At 44.2% G+C, this 19,314-nt stretch overlaps 1 protein-coding gene across 2 annotated transcripts in view; it reads left to right on the top strand.

The window, feature by feature from the left end:
• LOC124290977 (ketohexokinase-like) overlaps positions 1 to 19,314 on the top strand; it is a 37,404-nt gene that overhangs the window by 13,946 nt on the left and 4,144 nt on the right. For both annotated transcript variants that reach the window (XM_046727848.1, XM_046727839.1), the window contains 3 exons: positions 4,203 to 4,275; positions 17,540 to 17,660; positions 18,861 to 18,975. In XM_046727848.1, coding sequence (XP_046583804.1) covers positions 4,203 to 4,275; positions 17,540 to 17,660; positions 18,861 to 18,975 — 309 coding nt within the window. The remainder of the gene's footprint in view (positions 1 to 4,202; positions 4,276 to 17,539; positions 17,661 to 18,860; positions 18,976 to 19,314) is intronic.

Below are 19,314 nucleotides of genomic sequence, written 5' to 3'. Positions count from 1 at the left end.
CCAGAAACCGAGTGTGTTTTCGTTGAAATATATGAGTGCTCTTAAAAAGTCTGTAAAAAGGATAACAATCATTTAATTTATTGTTACATCACTAATTAGGCTTGGATTAATTCCTGGCTTGCATTTCTTTATTGTCATTTCCCTTGTTAAATGCTACCATTGTTATCTCATTATTCATGCCGGGATTAACAATCCCTGGCTTCCATTTGTCCATCCACCCTACCAATTTAGCGCTAATTAAGTACTGGCTTCCCTTGTTATCTTATCACTGTTGTTTCAAATGACCGTCTTTAGCTTTCTCTTCCTAGTTTCTAGTCTCTTCATTTACCTGATGAAGGATAAGAATATACTCCGTAACATCGTGTTTCAGTCCGGTGTTAAACAACAAACCAACCAAACGAACTTCCCGTCGGGCTTATTGTATTAGTGATGGAATTTCATACACCCTGTGCCTTTCATCTGGTCTTTTTATGTGTGCCTATTTCACACATATATATTTCCACTATTATGTGAAAAAGGTATTGTTCTAAATGTATGTGCCATCGTCTCCCATACTTCTACAAGAATGGCTTGTCTACATACTTATATGTCTGTCTGTCCCCATATCCCAACTATCTACTTGAGACAGTGCCACAAGTCATCGACCGACGTGATAGGTGTGTTTAACAAAAACGTAATATAATTATTACTTGGGGAATAAAGCACTATATCATAAAACACCTGTATATTGAAAATAATTTAGTTTAGATGGGGAGTTGAGAAGTTGGACGTAAGAGGGTTGGGAACTTGATTGCGTATAAGTTCAACTAAGTAAGTAGTGTAAAGTATATTGTGACTTATTGTGCAGAACAGTTCAACTGTTGCTGATAAGCTAATAAGGAGTCTACTAAATAGATGAAAAGGGGTTAAATGTTAAAAAGTAGGGCTGGGGAGGCAGGGTACGGTGTTTATGTTTTGGTTGTAAAACGTGCGGTGTGTGGCCTTGACATTGTGACTTAGTCTGGATAATCGAGTTTACACTGTAATGTGTGGCTGGATAGGGATGTTTTAAAGGGTTTATTCTGAATTTAAGGGCCTGCCTTTTTTGTTTGGTGTTTTGATATTTTGTTTTCAGACCCAGTCTGGTAGTTATTGAGTAATTTGGTTTCTTCTAGTAACTGCTATCTAGTAGGTACTAGTCTTTGCACCTATGGCATTTTTTATATATTGTAAGGAGTTTAGCTGGGGATAGAGAAGGACGGGAACCACTCACTCCAGTGTGTACATGATAAATGTTTTGTAGATGTGTAGGAGGGTTTATTTGGCTGCAGTGACCTCAATGCTCACAAATATGAAAGATACATTTTAGAAAGTCCGATATGCTCATGTGGACTAGCAAAATGAGGATAGTTTTCACTTTTTCTTTACTTGTCCAATATATACTGTAACTCGAAATAACATGTACTTTTACCAAAAAGGATATACATTAGACTCAGTACTATTCGGAAATGCCCATGCAACTGCACCTGTAAATATGCAGATTCTTGAATCTGTTCATTTATATATCGTAAAATCAGGCAGATTTGACGCCCTTTTCTCATTTGTCTGCATCCCAGTGAATGTCACCTATTGCTCTCATTCGATTTGAATCGTTTTGACATGAGTTGACCAAGTTATAAACAAGATGATACAGGTAGATAGTTCCATATATTGAACGAGTTTCAAGTCCTCCTCTGGAAACGAAAATGTTACGAAAGGTTAATTGGATACACGCGTAACCAATCACTTTTTCAAAACCTATGCGACCACGTCCAGCTGTAGCCTTTACTTTACTTTTATTCTCAATAGACCACCAATGGTGGTATAAGAGTACATATCACACACATCAATTATTACACACAGTCAAAATGGCGGCGGAGGGTAACAATATATTGTAGAAAACCAGTTGTTGGTATAACATGTCTATTATCTAACTTTTGTCAGAAGAAAACATGGCGGAAAAGATGGGTTTTGATAGATATTTTGATGGCAGAACAGGTTTGAAATTGGCGGACCAAAATGTCGCTTACATTATAATAAAGGAGTTGTATATCCATATAACTTTCCCCGTTGTTAAGCACACCAACTTCTAAATGCCATCCAAAGAAGTTCACTATATATGGCTAGACCAGCGTTTAACTGCGTACTATTTTCAGCTTTGATTAGACGAACGTTTGACTGCATCTTTTTATTTGCTTTGATTACACCATTGACTGTGGAATGGTTCTGTTACTACATTGAGGTACCGAGGTGCTTTACTGTCACGTGCATCTCCTCTATCTTTGGGTAGGAGCGAATTGGGTTCATGTAGGTGAAGTTCTTCAGTTAATAAATTTCATCGTCTTTTTTAATTCAAAGAAACTACAGCTGTGTTTTGATCACCCTGAAATACAATAAAGTGACATAAACATAAACGGTTAAGTTCCCATGCCTCATTTCTAATTCCTCCACCTATAACCAAACAGCGAGAACTGATAATTATTTTTGAATTGTCTACATACGGCTCATTTATAGTGTCACATATTTCAAAACATTCTGAATGTGATGTATATGTAATAAACTGAGCTGCAAAAGAAACGCAAGCTCCAATTTGTTTGAAATGTAAGTGTAACTCACCATTCCATTAAGTTGGAATTGAACTGATGGCGTACAATATGGCGTCACAAAACCATCAACAATGAACCTAAAACATGAATATTGCTCTTAGGCGACATATATTTCAATTCACACACTCACTCAGTGATTTTATTTTAGGATGATGGTTGGGATGTGGTTGATTGTCTTAGTGCTGGCCACTCATGGTGGAAATCGCCATGAAAATATACTCGTCACAATGCTTCATTTGTCATAGGTCCCTCCCGTTCATCTGGCACTTCCAACACATTTCTCACACAACATCATAATTCAAAGAAAACCATAGAAAAGAACCAGTCGGACTAGAAAATTCGGAAACTTTTGGAAGCAGTACACATCAAGAAGATACGATCCGCTCTCAACAGAGATGAAGGATAGTACATTCCCAATGCCTACCATCACTTGTTAAAGTAATCAATAATATTTCTTGTGTACATTATCTGTTTCAATTCAACTATGTACATCAAACCCATTTTTTGTATATACATCCACCTGGCCTCCTATAAATTCTAATTCAGACCTTGTATATCACCCTTCTGGCTTCCAATCAACTTACTCAATCTCTTCTACAAGCGTTGTACATCAACCTCATTTAATGTATAAACAACTCATTCCCTATCTACTGTAATAAAAACTCATGAATAAATTCTCTCAATTTGTTACTCATGTATCACTTGCTTGACAACGACATTAGAATCTATGTCGAAACGTCGCCTCCACAGAATAAAAGAAGTTGTATATCCAATATAATTGTCATTATTCTTCATCAACTCAACATCTAAAATGCCCATCAAAGAAACAATTCAATTGGTTGGTGTGATTAAGTTGGTTAAGACAATTCGAATCCAGTTACTTATGTCAAAAAATATGTAATTCCTAAAGTCACATCACAAAATGAACGTTTCCGTTATTTCACGATATGACTATTGCATACGTGCAAATTGCATGTCAAAGGAAAGTCTACATCTCTGTTAGATATTTTCTAAACGTCAAGTCATACACCGCCATTCGTGGGCAAGAACATTACTGAAAACCATTTAATACTATCCAGAAATTACGATGGCGACTGAGCTCCCGTTTGTAGTCGATCATGCGCAGACAGCAATGAATTGTGGGTAATATCGCTTTCTCGCTTTCTCGCTCTATCGCTTTATCGCTTTCTCGCTTTATCGCTTTCTCGCGCAATGATATCGCTTTCTCGTCTCGTGCTATCGCTTTCTCGTCTCGTGTTATCGCTTTCTCGTCTCGCGTTATCGCTTTCTCGTCTCGCGCTATCGCTTTCTCGTCTCGTGTTATCGCTTTCTCGTCTCGTGATATCGCTTTCTCGTCTCGTGATATCGCTTTCTCGTCTCGTGATATCGCTTTCTCGCTTTCTCGCCTCCGAATTTTAAGGCGAGAAAGCGATGACCCTAATCAGCCACCATACGAACCCGGGTCGGCGTGACGAGCGAAGGCTTTAACCACCAGACTACCCCACTGCCCCCTTCCCCCTCCCTTTCACTGGAAGTGGGGCTGCCGTTTCATCGTACGCTGATGTACATATGTTCCAGTGGACTTCGTGAGATGAGCTATGCGGATTTTCTCAGTGTGAATTTGGATCTCTATAAGTGGATTCACTTTGAGGTAACTTCCGTCTTTTACGTGATGACTTTTTGAATGTTTCATTTTTAAATAAACCTTAGAGGGACCATATACATGTGAGTAAATATATTAGAATTTTGGTCCTTAAATGTATATTGATAACCGGATATGAGGCCAGAGCTCATTTACAAGAATGTTTCTCAATATAACTGAAAGTATCGATATCAAGTGTACACAATCGAAACGTGTACAAGAAAGACGTAGACACAAATGTAACAATTTTGGTTCATGTTCACAAACTGAACTGAACTTGTATATTCCAACACGTGTAGAAACAATAAACATGCATTCAAGATAGTAATTATGATCAATCCCCTTCCAAAATATTATCTCGCGAAGGGTATTACTTGCTGCTTGTATTTATTTGTTGGGGATGTAGAAGCCTATCTGTCCTATATAAATAGAGTCAAAAAAGAAACTTCACAAAATGTAATTTGAAAAATAATGAATAATTTTTCTCTGATGATACATCTATGTATCCGAAATGAGACCCCTATCTTTCGACTCTAGAAAAACGTTAGCAAAACCCACTCAAACCCATCCATTCCTCGTGCAAATGACGTTAGTGCCAAATCAGGTTTTGCACGTGCAGTCGATCACGTGAACTTCGCATCGAGGTTTTCTTCATATGACGTGTTTGCATTGGCCTCAAGAATTGAAAAAAACACTTTTAAACCACAGTTCTAACGGTACTTGAAATGCCACGATTGTCAAATGTGCAACGTGAACGTGCCGTTGGCATGTTGCAAGCGGGAAGATCAGTTATTGACGTCGCAAGAGCAATGGGATGCAGCCGTCGTACTGTGTATGACTCGCGAGGTCGTCTACAACAAACTGGCACCACTTCTGATCGCCCAAGGTCGGGTCGTCCACGTGTGACGTCACGAGCAGAAGACCGTCAAATCGTCCTACGTCACCTACGTGACAGATTTCTGCCGGCTACACGAACCAGGGCTGAGATGTTTAGAGGTCGACTGTCCTCACAGACCATTCGAAATCGGTTGCGGGCTGCCAATCTCCATTCTCGACGTCCATATCGTGGGCCAATATTGACGCCGTTTCATCAACGTCAACGTCTGCTGTGGGCCCAACGTCACCCCCGATGGACCCAGAGAGACTGGAATCGAGTCTTCTTTAGCGATGAATCCAGGTTTACCCTCAGTTTCGCGGACGGCAGGCATAGAGTCTGGCGACGACGTCGTGAACGGTATGCCCAATGTTGTGTACAGGAAGTCGACAGATTCGGGGGCGGAAGTTGCATGGTGTGGGGTGCTTTCTGTGGGAACAACCGTTCCCGACTTCTGGTCATCCGTGGAAACCTCACGGCTGCTGCTTACCGCGACCAGGTGCTCACCCCTGAACCCGTTCCTTTCATGGCGGCTCATGGCCCAGGTCTACAGTTCCAGCATGATAATGCTCGGCCGCATACCGCGATGTTGACACGAAATTTCCTTCAAAACGCTGGAATCAACGTCATGGACTGGCCATCGAGGTCCCCTGACCTTAATCCAATAGAGCACGTTTGGGATGCACTTGGGAGAAGGCTTCGTGGTCTTAGGAACCAACCTCAGAATTTGCAGGAACTTGGCGCTGCCTTGCAAGAGCAATGGCGCAGAATCCCCAACCACGTGTTCACAAGCATCAGGCAGTCGATGAGGAGACGGTGTTTGGCAGTGGTGAATGCGCGGGGCGGCCATACACGATATTGAACTGAGAAATTTCGCATTTTTATTCTTGTGACTTGACATTCTGTATACCCATGTTTTAGAACGGCGGTGTAGCCTAATGGAACTGATTATGGCACTGTCAGTGTATCGAGTACATCACACTGATCTCAGCAATGAAATAATAACAATTTAACCATCTTACCATCTCTTGTTCTTTGATAGTGCCCTGAAGAAAGAATGTGAAGTTTCTTTTTTGACTCAGTATATAACAAATGCCGGATATACCAGACGCGGCCCAACTGTCCAGAGGTGATGCAGAAGCCTATCTGTCCTATATATAACATATGACGGATATATCAGACGCGGCCCAACTTTCCAGAGGTGATGTAGAAGCCTATCTGTCATATATATAACAATGCCGGTTATATCAGACGCGGCCCAACTGTCCAGAGGTGATGTAGAAGCCTATCTGTCCTATATATAACAAATGCCGGTTATATCAGACGCGGCCCAACTGTCCAGAGGTAATGTAGAAGCCTATCTGTCCTATATATAACAAATGCCGGTTATATCAGACGCGGCCCAACTGTCCAGAGGTGATGTAGAAGCCTATGTGTCCTATATATAACAAATGCCGGTTATATCAGACGCGGCCCAACTGTCCAGAGGTGATGTAGAAGCCTATGTGTCCTATATATAACAAATGCCGGTTATATCAGACGCGGCCCAACTGTCCAGAGGTGATGTAGAAGCCTATGTGTCCTATATATAACAAATGCCGGATATACCAGACGCGGCCCAACTGTCCAGAGGTGATGTAGAAGCCTATGTGTCCTATATATAACAAATGCCGGATATACCAGACGCGGCCCAACTGTCCAGAGGTGATGTAGAAGCCTATCTGTCCTATATATAACATATGCCGGTTACACTAGACGCGGCCCAACTGTCCAGAGGTGATGTAGAAGCCTATCTGTCCTATATATAACATATGCCGGTTATACTAGACGCGGCCCAACTGTCCGGAGGTGATGTAGAAGCCTATCTGTCCTATATATAACAAATGCCGGTTATACCAGACGCGGCCCAACTGTCCAGAGGTGATGTAGAAGCCTATGTGTCCTATATATAACAAATGCCGGATATACCAGACGCGGCCCAACTGTCCAGAGGTGATGTAGAAGCCTATCTGTCCTATATATAACATATGCCGGTTATACTAGACGCGGCCCAACTGTCCAGAGGTGATGTAGAAGCCTATCTGTCCTATATATAACATATGCCGGTTATACTAGACGCGGCCCAACTGTCCAGAGGTGATGTAGAAGCCTATCTGTCCTATATATAACAAATGCCGGTTATATCAGACGCGGCCCAACTGTCCAGATGTGATGTAGAAGCCTATCTGTCCTATATATAACAAATGCCGGTTATATCAGACGCGGCCCAACTGTCCAGAGGTGATGTAGAAGCCTATCTGTCCTATATATAACAAATGCCGGTTATACCAGACGCGGCCCAACTGTCCAGAGGTGATGTAGAAGCCTATCTGTCCTATATATAACATATGCCGGTTATACCAGACGCGGCCCAACTGTCCAGAGGTGATGTAGAAGCCTATCTGTCCTATATATAACATATGCCGGTTATACCAGACGCGGCCCAACTGTCCAGAGGTGATGTAGAAGCCTATCTGTCCTATATATAACAAATGCCGGTTATACCAGACGCGGCCCTACTGTCCAGAGGTGATGTAGAAGCCTATCTGTCCTATATATAACATATGCCGGTTATACCAGACGCGGCCCAACTGTCCAGAGGTGATGTAGAAGCCTATCTGTCCCATATATAACAAATGCCGGTTATACCAGACGCGGCCCTACTGTCCAGAGGTGATGTAGAAGCCTATCTGTCCTATATATAACAAATGCCGGTTATATCAGACGCGGCCCAACTGTCCAGATGTGATGTAGAAGCCTATCTGTCCTATATATAACAAATGCCGGTTATATCAGACGCGGCCCTACTGTCCAGAGGTGATGTAGAAGCCTATCTGTCCTATATATAACATATGCCGGTTATATCAGACGCGGCCCAACTGTCCAGAGGTGATGTAGAAGCCTATCTGTCCTATATATAACATATGCCGGTTATATCAGACGCGGCCCAACTGTCCAGATGTGATGTAGAAGCCTATCTGTCCTATATATAACATATGCCGGTTATATCAGACGCGGCCCAACTGTCCAGAGGTGATGTAGAAGCCTATCTGTCCTATATATAACAAATGCCGGTTATACCACACGCGGCCCTACTGTCCAGAGGTGATGTAGAAGCCTATCTGTCCTATATATAACAAATGCCGGTTATATCAGACGCGGCCCAACTGTCCAGAGGTGATGTAGAAGCCTATCTGTCCTATATATAACAAATGCCGGTTATACCAAACGCGGCCCAACTGTCCAGAGGTGATGTAGAAGCCTATCTGTCCTATATATAACATATGCCGGTTATACCAGACGCGGCCCAACTGTCCAGAGGTGATGTAGAAGCCTATCTGTCCTATATATAACAAATGCTGGTTATACGAGACGCGGCCCTACTGTCCAGAGGTGATGTAGAAGCCTATCTGTCCTATATATAACAAATGCCGGTTATATCAGACGCGGCCCAACTGTCCAGAGGTAATGTAGAAGCCTATCTGTCCTATATATAACAAATGCCGGTTATATCAGACGCGGCCCAACTGTCCAGAGGTGATGTAGAAGCCTATGTGTCCTATATATAACAAATGCCGGTTATATCAGACGCGGCCCAACTGTCCAGAGGTGATGTAGAAGCCTATGTGTCCTATATATAACAAATGCCGGATATACCAGACGCGGCCCAACTGTCCAGAGGTGATGTAGAAGCCTATGTGTCCTATATATAACAAATGCCGGATATACCAGACGCGGCCCAACTGTCCAGAGGTGATGTAGAAGCCTATGTGTCCTATACATAACAAATGCCGGATATACCAGACGCGGCCCAACTGTCCAGAGGTGATGTAGAAGCCTATCTGTCCTATATATAACATATGCCGGTTACACTAGACGCGGCCCAACTGTCCAGAGGTGATGTAGAAGCCTATCTGTCCTATATATAACATATGCCGGTTATACTAGACGCGGCCCAACTGTCCAGAGGTGATGTAGAAGCCTATCTGTCCTATATATAACAAATGCCGGTTATACCAGACGCGGCCCAACTGTCCAGAGGTGATGTAGAAGCCTATGTGTCCTATATATAACAAATGCCGGATATACCAGACGCGGCCCAACTGTCCAGAGGTGATGTAGAAGCCTATCTGTCCTATATATAAGATATGCCGGTTATACTAGACGCGGCCCAACTGTCCAGAGGTGATGTAGAAGCCTATCTGTCCTATATATAACATATGCCGGTTATACTAGACGCGGCCCAACTGTCAGAGGTGATGTAGAAGCCTATCTGTCCTATATATAACAAATGCCGGTTATATCAGACGCGGCCCAACTGTCCAGATGTGATGTAGAAGCCTATCTGTCCTATATATAACAAATGCCGGTTATATCAGACGCGGCCCAACTGTCCAGAGGTGATGTAGAAGCCTATCTGTCCTATATATAACAAATGCCGGTTATACCAGACGCGGCCCAACTGTCCAGAGGTGATGTAGAAGCCTATCTGTCCTATATATAACAAATGCCGGTTATATCAGACGCGGCCCTACTGTCCAGAGGTGATGTAGAAGCCTATGTGTCCTATATATAACAAATGCCGGTTATATCAGACGCGGCCCAACTGTCCAGAGGTGATGTAGAAGCCTATGTGTCCTATATATAACAAATGCCGGTTATATCAGACGCGGCCCAACTGTCCAGAGGTGATGTAGAAGCCTATGTGTCCTATATATAACAAATGCCGGATATACCAGACGCGGCCCAACTGTCCAGAGGTGATGTAGAAGCCTATGTGTCCTATATATAACAAATGCCGGATATACCAGACGCGGCCCAACTGTCCAGAGGTGATGTAGAAGCCTATCTGTCCTATATATAACATATGCCGGTTACACTAGACGCGGCCCAACTGTCCAGAGGTGATGTAGAAGCCTATCTGTCCTATATATAACATATGCCGGTTATACTAGACGCGGCCCAACTGTCCAGAGGTGATGTAGAAGCCTATCTGTCCTATATATAACAAATGCCGGTTATACCAGACGCGGCCCAACTGTCCAGAGGTGATGTAGAAGCCTATGTGTCCTATATATAACAAATGCCGGATATACCAGACGCGGCCCAACTGTCCAGAGGTGATGTAGAAGCCTATCTGTCCTATATATAAGATATGCCGGTTATACTAGACGCGGCCCAACTGTCCAGAGGTGATGTAGAAGCCTATCTGTCCTATATATAACATATGCCGGTTATACTAGACGCGGCCCAACTGTCCAGAGGTGATGTAGAAGCCTATCTGTCCTATATATAACAAATGCCGGTTATATCAGACGCGGCCCAACTGTCCAGATGTGATGTAGAAGCCTATCTGTCCTATATATAACAAATGCCGGTTATATCAGACGCGGCCCAACTGTCCAGAGGTGATGTAGAAGCCTATCTGTCCTATATATAACATATGCCGGTTATACCAGACGCGGCCCAACTGTCCAGAGGTGATGTAGAAGCCTATCTGTCCTATATATAACATATGCCGGTTATACCAGACGCGGCCCAACTGTCCAGAGGGGGATGTAGAAGCCTATCTGTCCTATATATAACAAATGCCGGTTATACCAGACGCGGCCCTACTGTCCAGAGGTGATGTAGAAGCCTATCTGTCCTATATATAACATATGCCGGTTATACCAGACGCGGCCCAACTGTCCAGAGGTGATGTAGAAGCCTATCTGTCCTATATATAACAAATGCCGGTTATACCAGACGCGGCCCTACTGTCCAGAGGTGATGTAGAAGCCTATCTGTCCTATATATAACAAATGCCGGTTATATCAGACGCGGCCCAACTGTCCAGAGGTGATGTAGAAGCCTATGTGTCCTATATATAACAAATGCCGGATATACCAGACGCGGCCCAACTGTCCAGAGGTGATGTAAAGCCTATCTGTCCTATATATAACATATGCCGGTTACACTAGACGCGGCCCAACTGTCCAGAGGTGATGTAGAAGCCTATCTGTCCTATATATAACATATGCCGGTTATACTAGACGCGGCCCAACTGTCCAGAGGTGATGTAGAAGCCTATCTGTCCTATATATAACAAATGCCGGTTATACCAGACGCGGCCCAACTGTCCAGAGGTGATGTAGAAGCCTATGTGTCCTATATATAACAAATGCCGGATATACCAGACGCGGCCCAACTGTCCAGAGGTGATGTAGAAGCCTATCTGTCCTATATATAACAAATGCCGGTTATACCAGACGCGGCCCTACTGTCCAGAGGTGATGTAGAAGCCTATCTGTCCTATATATAACATATGCCGGTTATACCAGACGCGGCCCAACTGTCCAGAGGTGATGTAGAAGCCTATCTGTCCTATATATAACAAATGCCGGTTATACCAGACGCGGCCCTACTGTCCAGAGGTGATGTAGAAGCCTATCTGTCCTATATATAACAAATGCCGGTTATATCAGACGCGGCCCAACTGTCCAGAGGTGATGTAGAAGCCTATGTGTCCTATATATAACAAATGCCGGATATACCAGACGCGGCCCAACTGTCCAGAGGTGATGTAGAAGCCTATCTGTCCTATATATAACATATGCCGGTTACACTAGACGCGGCCCAACTGTCCAGAGGTGATGTAGAAGCCTATCTGTCCTATATATAACATATGCCGGTTATACTAGACGCGGCCCAACTGTCCAGAGGTGATGTAGAAGCCTATCTGTCCTATATATAAGATATGCCGGTTATACTAGACGCGGCCCAACTGTCCAGAGGTGATGTAGAAGCCTATCTGTCCTATATATAACAAATGCCGGTTATACCAGACGCGGCCCAACTGTCCAGAGGTGATGTAGAAGCCTATGTGTCCTATATATAACAAATGCCGGATATACCAGACGCGGCCCAACTGTCCAGAGGTGATGTAGAAGCCTATCTGTCCTATATATAAGATATGCCGGTTATACTAGACGCGGCCCAACTGTCAGAGGTGATGTAGAAGCCTATCTGTCCTATATATAACATATGCCGGTTATACTAGACGCGGCCCAACTGTCCAGAGGTGATGTAGAAGCCTATCTGTCCTATATATAACAAATGCCGGTTATATCAGACGCGGCCCAACTGTCCAGATGTGATGTAGAAGCCTATCTGTCCTATATATAACAAATGCCGGTTATATCAGACGCGGCCCAACTGTCCAGAGGTGATGTAGAAGCCTATCTGTCCTATATATAACATATGCCGGTTATACCAGACGCGGCCCAACTGTCCAGAGGTGATGTAGAAGCCTATCTGTCCTATATATAACATATGCCGGTTATACCAGACGCGGCCCAACTGTCCAGAGGGATGTAGAAGCCTATCTGTCCTATATATAACAAATGCCGGTTATACCAGACGCGGCCCTACTGTCCAGAGGTGATGTAGAAGCCTATCTGTCCTATATATAACATATGCCGGTTATACCAGACGCGGCCCAACTGTCCAGAGGTGATGTAGAAGCCTATCTGTCCTATATATAACATATGCCGGTTATACCAGACGCGGCCCAACTGTCCAGATGTGATGTAGAAGCCTATCTGTCCTATATATAACAAATGCCGGTTATATCAGACGCGGCCCAACTGTCCAGAGGTGATGTAGAAGCCTATCTGTCCTATATATAACATATGCCGGTTATACCAGACGCGGCCCAACTGTCCAGAGGGATGTAGAAGCCTATCTGTCCTATATATAACAAATGCCGGTTATACCAGACGCGGCCCTACTGTCCAGAGGTGATGTAGAAGCCTATCTGTCCTATATATAACATATGCCGGTTATACCAGACGCGGCCCAACTGTCCAGAGGTGATGTAGAAGCCTATCTGTCCTATATATAACAAATGCCGGTTATATCAGACGCGGCCCAACTGTCCAGAGGTGATGTAGAAGCCTATGTGTCCTATATATAACAAATGCCGGATATACCAGACGCGGCCCAACTGTCCAGAGGTGATGTAGAAGCCTATCTGTCCTATATATAACATATGCCGGTTACACTAGACGCGGCCCAACTGTCCAGAGGTGATGTAGAAGCCTATCTGTCCTATATAAACATATGCCGGTTATACTAGACGCGGCCCAACTGTCCAGAGGTGATGTAGAAGCCTATCTGTCCTATATATAACAAATGCCGGTTATACCAGACGCGGCCCAACTGTCCAGAGGTGATGTAGAAGCCTATGTGTCCTATATATAACAAATGCCGGATATACCAGACGCGGCCCAACTGTCCAGAGGTGATGTAGAAGCCTATCTGTCCTATATATAACAAATGCCGGTTATACCAGACGCGGCCCTACTGTCCAGAGGTGATGTAGAAGCCTATCTGTCCTATATATAACATATGCCGGTTATACCAGACGCGGCCCAACTGTCCAGAGGTGATGTAGAAGCCTATCTGTCCTATATATAACAAATGCCGGTTATACCAGACGCGGCCCTACTGTCCAGAGGTGATGTAGAAGCCTATCTGTCCTATATATAACAAATGCCGGTTATATCAGACGCGGCCCAACTGTCCAGAGGTGATGTAGAAGCCTATGTGTCCTATATATAACAAATGCCGGATATACCAGACGCGGCCCAACTGTCCAGAGGTGATGTAGAAGCCTATCTGTCCTATATATAACATATGCCGGTTACACTAGACGCGGCCCAACTGTCCAGAGGTGATGTAGAAGCCTATCTGTCCTATATATAACATATGCCGGTTATACTAGACGCGGCCCAACTGTCCAGAGGTGATGTAGAAGCCTATCTGTCCTATATATAACAAATGCCGGTTATACCAGACGCGGCCCAACTGTCCAGAGGTGATGTAGAAGCCTATGTGTCCTATATATAACAAATGCCGGATATACCAGACGCGGCCCAACTGTCCAGAGGTGATGTAGAAGCCTATCTGTCCTATATATAAGATATGCCGGTTATACTAGACGCGGCCCAACTGTCCAGAGGTGATGTAGAAGCCTATCTGTCCTATATATAACATATGCCGGTTATACTAGACGCGGCCCAACTGTCCAGAGGTGATGTAGAAGCCTATCTGTCCTATATATAACAAATGCCGGTTATATCAGACGCGGCCCAACTGTCCAGATGTGATGTAGAAGCCTATCTGTCCTATATATAACAAATGCCGGTTATATCAGACGCGGCCCAACTGTCAGAGGTGATGTAGAAGCCTATCTGTCCTATATATAACAAATGCCGGTTATACCAGACGCGGCCCAACTGTCCAGAGGTGATGTAGAAGCCTATCTGTCCTATATATAACATATGCCGGTTATACCAGACGCGGCCCAACTGTCCAGAGGTGTTGTAGAAGCCTATCTGTCCTATATATAACATATGCCGGTTATACCAGACGCGGCCCAACTGTCCAGAGGTGATGTAGAAGCCTATCTGTCCTATATATAACAAATGCCGGTTATACCAGACGCGGCCCTACTGTCCAGAGGTGATGTAGAAGCCTATCTGTCCTATATATAACATATGCCGGTTATACCAGACGCGGCCCAACTGTCAGAGGTGATGTAGAAGCCTATCTGTCCTATATATAACAAATGCCGGTTATACCAGACGCGGCCCTACTGTCCAGAGGTGATGTAGAAGCCTATCTGTCCTATATATAACAAATGCCGGTTATATCAGACGCGGCCCAACTGTCCAGATGTGATGTAGAAGCCTATCTGTCCTATATATAACAAATGCCGGTTATACCAGACGCGGCCCAACTGTCCAGAGGTGATGTAGAAGCCTATCTGTCCTATATATAACAAATGCCGGTTATATCAGACGCGGCCCAACTGTCCAGAGGTGATGTAGAAGCCTATGTGTCCTATATATAACATATGCCGGATATACCAGACGCGGCCCAACTGTCCAGAGGTGATGTAGAAGCCTATCTGTCCTATATATAACATATGCCGGTTATACTAGACGCGGCCCAACTGTCCAGAGGTGATGTAGAAGCCTATCTGTCCTATATATAACATATGCCGGTTATACCAGACGCGGCCCAACTGTCCAGAGGTGATGTAGAAGCCTATGTGTCCTATATATAACAAATGCCGGATATACCAGACGCGGCCCAACTGTCAGAGGTGATGTAGAAGCCTATCTGTCCTATATATAACATATGCCGGTTATACTAGACGCTACCCAACTGTCAGAGAGGTGATGTAGAAGCCTATCTGTCCTATATATAACATATGCCGGTTATACTAGACGCGGCCCAACTGTCCAGAGGTGATGTAGAAGCCTATCTGTCCTATATATAACAAATGCCGGTTATACCAGACGCGGCCCAACTGTCGAGAGGTGATGTAGAAGCCTATGTGTCCTATATATAACAAATGCCGGATATACCAGACGCGGCCCAACTGTCCAGAGGTGATGTAGAAGCCTATCTGTCCTATATATAAGATATGCCGGTTATACTAGACGCGGCCCAACTGTCCAGAGGTGATGTAGAAGCCTATCTGTCCTATATATAACATATGCCGGTTATACTAGACGCGGCCCAACTGTCCAGAGGTGATGTAGAAGCCTATCTGTCCTATATATAACAAATGCCGGTTATATCAGACGCGGCCCAACTGTCCAGATGTGATGTAGAAGCCTATCTGTCCTATATATAACAAATGCCGGTTATATCAGACGCGGCCCAACTGTCCAGAGGTGATGTAGAAGCCTATCTGTCCTATATATAACAAATGCCGGTTATACCAGACGCGGCCCAACTGTCCAGAGGTGATGTAGAAGCCTATCTGTCCTATATATAACAAATGCCGGTTATATCAGACGCGGCCCAACTGTCCAGAGGTGATGTAGAAGCCTATCTGTCCTATATATAACAAATGCCGGTTATACCAGAGGCGGCCCAACTGTCCAGATGTGATGTAGAAGCCTATCTGTCCTATATATAACAATGCCGGTTATACCAGACGCGGCCCAACTGTCCAGATGTTATGTAGAAGCCTATCTGTCCTATATATAACATATGCCGGTTATATCAGACGCGGCCCAACTGTCCAGAGGTGATGTAGAAGCCTATCTGTCCTATATATAACAAATGCCGGTTATATCAGACGCGGCCCAACTGTCCAGAGGTGATGTAGAAGCCTATCTGTCCTATATATAACAAATGCCGGTTATATCAGACGCGGCCCAACTGTCCAGAGGTGATGTAGAAGCCTATCTGTCCTATATATAACATATGCCGGTTATATCAGACGCGGCCCAACTGTCCAGAGGTGATGTAGAAGCCTATCTGTCCTATATATAACAAATGCCGGTTATACCAGACGCGGCCCAACTGTCCAGAGGTGATGTAGAAGCCTATCTGTCCTATATATAACAATGCCGGTTATACCAGACGCGGCCCAACTGTCCAGAGGTGATGTAGAAGCCTATCTGTCCTATATATAACATATGCCGGTTATACTAGACGCGGCCCAACTGTCCACAGGTGATGTAGAAGCCTATCTGTCCTATATATAACAAATGCCGGTTATACCAGACGCGGCCCAACTGTCCAGAGGTGATGTAGAAGCCTATCTGTCCTATATATAACAAATGCCGGTTATATCAGACGCGGCCCAACTGTCCAGAGGTGATGTAGAAGCCTATCTGTCCTATATATAACAAATGCCGGTTATACCAGAGGCGGCCCAACTGTCCAGATGTGATGTAGAAGCCTATCTGTCCTATATATAACAATGCCGGTTATACCAGACGCGGCCCAACTGTCCAGATGTTATGTAGAAGCCTATCTGTCCTATATATAACATATGCCGGTTATATCAGACGCGGCCCAACTGTCCAGAGGTGATGTAGAAGCCTATCTGTCCTATATATAACAAATGCCGGTTATATCAGACGCGGCCCAACTGTCCAGAGGTGATGTAGAAGCCTATCTGTCCTATATATAACAAATGCCGGTTATATCAGACGCGGCCCAACTGTCCAGAGGTGATGTAGAAGCCTATCTGTCCTATATATAACATATGCCGGTTATATCAGACGCGGCCCAACTGTCCAGAGGTGATGTAGAAGCCTATCTGTCCTATATATAACAAATGCCGGTTATACCAGACGCGGCCCAACTGTCCAGAGGTGATGTAGAAGCCTATCTGTCCTATATATAACAATGCCGGTTATACCAGACGCGGCCCAACTGTCCAGAGGTGATGTAGAAGCCTATCTGTCCTATATATAACATATGCCGGTTATACTAGACGCGGCCCAACTGTCCAGAGGTGATGTAGAAGCCTATCCTCCTATATATAACAAATGCCGGTTATATCAGACGCGGCCCAACTGTCCAGATGTGATGACGATGCTGAGTCGGGTGCTGGACCACAATGCTAGGGTGGAGGACAAGATCGTGACATCTGTGGAATTTGAGAACCCACATCGCCCACATCATGGTATGTTTGTTTCTCCTGTAACTACACAGTCAACTACTGATGTGTCGAACTTGCGGTTGTCTTGAGGTAAAGGCTTAGTCCTTGCGTATTAGTCATCATTGTGTCGTTCCTCGGATAACTCGAAAATGCCTTCTGTCTTGAGGTAAAGGTTTAGTCCTTGCGTATTGGTCCTAATTAGTCATCCTTGTGTCGATCCTCGGATAACTCGAAGGTTCCTTCTGTCTTGAGGTAAAGGCTTAGTCCTTGCGTATTGGTCCTAAGTAGTCATCATTGTGTCGATCCTCGGATAACTCGAAGGTCCCTTCTGTCTTGAGGTGAGGCTTAGTCCTTGCGTACTGGTCTTAATTAGTCATCATTGTGTCGATCCTCGTATAACTCGAAGGTCCCTTCAACTTCGACACAAGAGTGTTTGTATGTGATTGGGACCTGGAGATAAACGGTTCTGGATAGAGATTTCTGGTATGTGCAGTTAACTCAGTCATCGAACCCGATCTATTAAACCGCGTGTTATGGCACACATATGTTGCTGGAGACCAACACTAACCCAGAATCCATTGACTAATACATACACAAGTGAGTCGAATAATCCAGACACAAACATCCCAGGTGATCTGACGGTATGGAGTCAAAATATCATCTCTCATGTTGCATGTTTACACCATTATTTTCCTGTACACACTGCATATCACTTTAGATAATACATTGTAGTAAGTTATGTTTTTAATATTAGGTATCTTTTGGCCTATCAATAGAATAAAACGTGATGTTCTCAAGGAAGCAGCGAGGTCGAGGTCTCTGTACTGTTTAACACAGTAAAGCCATCAATGACTGCAGATCTTAAGGTGTCAGTTCAAATCGAAATGAATGATTGACATGTCTTCGGCGTGACGAGCGAACGCTGTAGCCATTAGGCTACCCCACTGCCCTTGTCTCACATTGACCACATGGACTGTCAAGCATTGGGACGGGTTGGAGGCCTGAACGTTAAAGCGTTGGCTCGTTTGATTCCCATAGGAACTCTGAACCAAATGGTTGTTGTTCCCGCAGTGACATCGCTGGAATATTGCTAATTGCGACATTAACCACGAAGCATTCAACCACTTACAAATCAATGAAATTTGTTATACATTATAATGATACAATAATGTTTTTTGTTACTTTGTAGGGAGGTTACCTATTTCTACCAATGAATGTTTTCAGATGTTCTGTTCAACATGGCGGACTATATGTTCGTCAGCAAGGAGTTTGCCCAGCATTACGGCTACACGAACATGGAGGAAGCAGTGGAGGGTCTCACACATACATGTCAACCAAGGTATGTCTCTCTCAGAACCACATCCCTTACCATATGTTTTTTGTTATTCCAGAAACACATTGAATGACACCATCGAACGATACCCAACGGCTGGACGACCGCTCATAATAGCTGACCTGAATAAGTATCACTTGAATTCACTTCATGCACTCCGCACAGGTGTTAACGAAGGATGGCTGAAAAGGCATGAGCGTCTGTGTGATGGATGACGTTAGCTGTTAGGTAAATACTATTTCACATAATCGACCCACTGGTCCACACACTTCTGTCGACGATGCTGTGCCTCGATCTCACTGGGTAGGACGTATCCCCTGGTGGTGCAAAGAGTCACTAACAGTA

The sequence above is a fragment of the Haliotis rubra genome, unplaced genomic scaffold (assembly GCF_003918875.1).
Source record: "Haliotis rubra isolate DU_JTF1 unplaced genomic scaffold, ASM391887v1 Scf1129, whole genome shotgun sequence".
Lineage (NCBI taxonomy): Eukaryota > Metazoa > Mollusca > Gastropoda > Lepetellida > Haliotidae > Haliotis > Haliotis rubra.
This window is presented reverse-complemented; position numbering and strand designations above follow the sequence as displayed.